The sequence below is a fragment of the Hipposideros armiger genome, unplaced genomic scaffold (assembly GCF_001890085.2).
Source record: "Hipposideros armiger isolate ML-2016 unplaced genomic scaffold, ASM189008v1 scaffold_93, whole genome shotgun sequence".
NCBI lineage: Eukaryota > Metazoa > Chordata > Mammalia > Chiroptera > Hipposideridae > Hipposideros > Hipposideros armiger.
In genome coordinates, this window is record NW_017731443.1 from 3,538,837 (window position 1) to 3,541,434 (window position 2,598).

The 2,598-nt window shown below is 50.9% G+C and overlaps 1 protein-coding gene across 1 annotated transcript in view; it reads left to right on the forward strand.

Annotated features, from left to right (window-relative positions):
- The window catches only part of LOC109384154 (uncharacterized), a 45,896-nt gene extending 43,516 nt beyond the window's left edge, over positions 1-2,380 (forward strand). Inside the window, exon 7 of the mRNA XM_019645191.1 lies at positions 287-2,380. Coding sequence (XP_019500736.1) covers positions 287-603 — 317 coding nt within the window. The 3' untranslated portion in view covers positions 604-2,380. The remainder of the gene's footprint in view (positions 1-286) is intronic.
- The last annotated feature ends 218 nt before the right edge of the window (positions 2,381-2,598 follow it).

Sequence of the window (2,598 nt, forward strand, 5' to 3'; positions counted from 1 at the left end):
AAAGCACTCAATAAAAGGAGATTGGCCAAATATACTATGTACACCCTGGTAACAATACTATATAACATTGTCTTGTGACCCAGCCATTTACATCCATGACATTTAGGACATGTAAAAGTAATTGCCGACATCTGGTTAACAAAAAGAACAAAATGATTCTTCTAATCCTTTGTGGGAAAGGTTTATCACCAGAATCTCTATAACTGGTACCTTTCATCCCGCTTTCTTTTCTCCTGCCTTCTGCCTCCTTATGTCACATGCCCTTTGGCCTCTCTGTGATCCCCAGGTGAATTTCCCAGGTTTGGTTCCTCCAACATGTTCATATTTCTGAGTGGCACAGCTGTGGTGACAAAAGAGTCCCTGCGGAATGCAGCTTGGGGCTGCCTTTACCGGGTCAACAACTTCTTCGACCATAAGTTCAGACCCCGGCCTGTGAATGAGATCATCAATTCTGCGAAGAAAATGGTTGGTGTGAAGAAAAAATATGAAGTTATTCTTGATAACAGTAAGCGCTTTGTCACTGATCTGAGATATGGCTGGCCCCACTGCAAGATGGTAAGATCCCTTGAGGGTGATCCTTGTCCTTTCTGGAGTTCTTTTTGAAAAGGAATTGTGGGTGGGGTTCTGGGAAACCACCAGTGGACCCAGCATGGTGTGTCCCATATTAATACTATAACTTTAATTCTCATCGTCATGCTACGTGACTAATTCTCATATGAATACGGTAGTGCCAGGCATTTAGCTGCTCATTAAGTCCTGACAACAAGCCTGGCAACATTTCCCCAGTCTGCAAAAGGGGACCCGGGCACACAGCGTTCAGGTAAATTGTCCAACTTGTCCAACATCAAATGAGGCGTGGACCCAGATGTGGCATATCTTTGAAGAACACCTTTCAGTCTGGAAACACATTCCGAAGGGTCATCAGCAAGGGACAGGGGATGGGGGAACCATTGCCCTAAAAGTCACGGATAGCCAGTTTCGGTGCTCACACTGCTGCTGACCAGCTGGGAGACCTTCTCCAAGTCAGTTCACCCCTCTGTGTCCTGGCCAACGATCCGGCCCTGTCATAAAGGAGGAGATGCTGAGAGGCTGGTCCTCTGGCCCATCTCTTACCACCCCCAATAGATCCCAAACCCAGGGTAGGATGGCAGATAGGTACAGAAAATGCATCTGTGCATAGAGAGCTGGAGATGCCTGAGGACCCGGGAGTCTGGAGGAGGGATGTTCTGAGATAGTGAGACACCTCGGGCGAAAGGATGTCTGCTGGGAGGAGATCTGTGCTATAGGGAGAGGGCCTGGGGGGTGTTAGGAGGCAGAGAGAAGACGATGTCCAAGGAGCAGAAGCAAGAGAGAGCACGAGGTGAGGGGAACACAAGTAGCTCCACAGAGCAGAGCAGAGGGAGGAGCGAAGAGGGATGAGGGTGACGAGCGGTGAGTGTTAGAGCCAGACCCCGAGCTGCCTGAAGGGTGTGGACTCATTCTGAGGCTCCAGGGACGTCATTGCCATATGTTCCCTTTGGAAGGTCCCACTGGATGACATGGAGGTGGATAAGGAGTGGTTGGAATGGGAGCCAGAGGTGAGGGACAAGGACTTCTGTGACCCAAGTCAGGAGAAAGGGACATGGGACGAAGGTGGCATTGAAGGTACTTGGTAACTGGATGCAGGGGTCAGGGAGGAGGAGGAGTGAAGGATGACTCCAACCTCTGATTGAGCAACCTGGGCTGAGGAACGCCCAAAGGAAGGAGAACAGCGGGAGAACAGGGGACAAAGAACCGGCTTCATTCCTGGGGGATGGAACAGAATGTGGGGGGGGCCGTTCTGCATCCCCGGGAAGGGAGTGCGAATGGGGAGAAAAGAGCAACCCACAGGGGGACGAGTGTGGGAAGTGGGAATAGAGAAAGGAACTTCTGGCTGAGGGGTGTTGGGTAAGTCCCTTAACCTCTCCTGTGCCAGTGCCAACACCTGTGACTTGGGAGATCATTGTACCTTGTGAGACTGAGGTGCTGATGGACGCATGTTATGGAATTTTCCCACCGGTAGCTGTGTGGTCACCACAACGTCTGATGCTTGGCCCAGCTGCCCATTGTGTAGCCCTAAGAACACTTCATTTTGTGTCTCACGGTGAATGACTGAGGAGTGTCCAGGGGTTGGAGAGAGACTCTGAGGAGGAGGCTGCCCAATGAAGCTGTGGACAACTGCTGTAAAATATAATGTATTGATACGCTATTTGAGGTTCAGTAAGGACAACAGATCAAAAGATGATGCCATTGAAAAAGAGTTTGTTACTCACAGTTCCCATAAGATGAGAACAAGCCACGTTATGCCACAGGGATGGAGGGGGCAGGGTGTTTGTTTTGAGGGGAAGCACTGGGTTGATCGGGAGGCAGAGGACATGGGGAGAAATGTGGGCAAGAGAATTTACCGTAGTGTCTGTGGGAAGAAGGATTGAGGCAGGGAAGCAGGCTGAGGACGGCTCCGGCTCGTGAGAATCCTTTCCACAGGCTCTGGGGCACGGGGGCTGGCTGTAGTTGTCTGCTACCTGGCCCTGTGGTGATCAGGGTAGATGGAAGGTGGCCTGGAGTGTGAGAGCCTCTTAA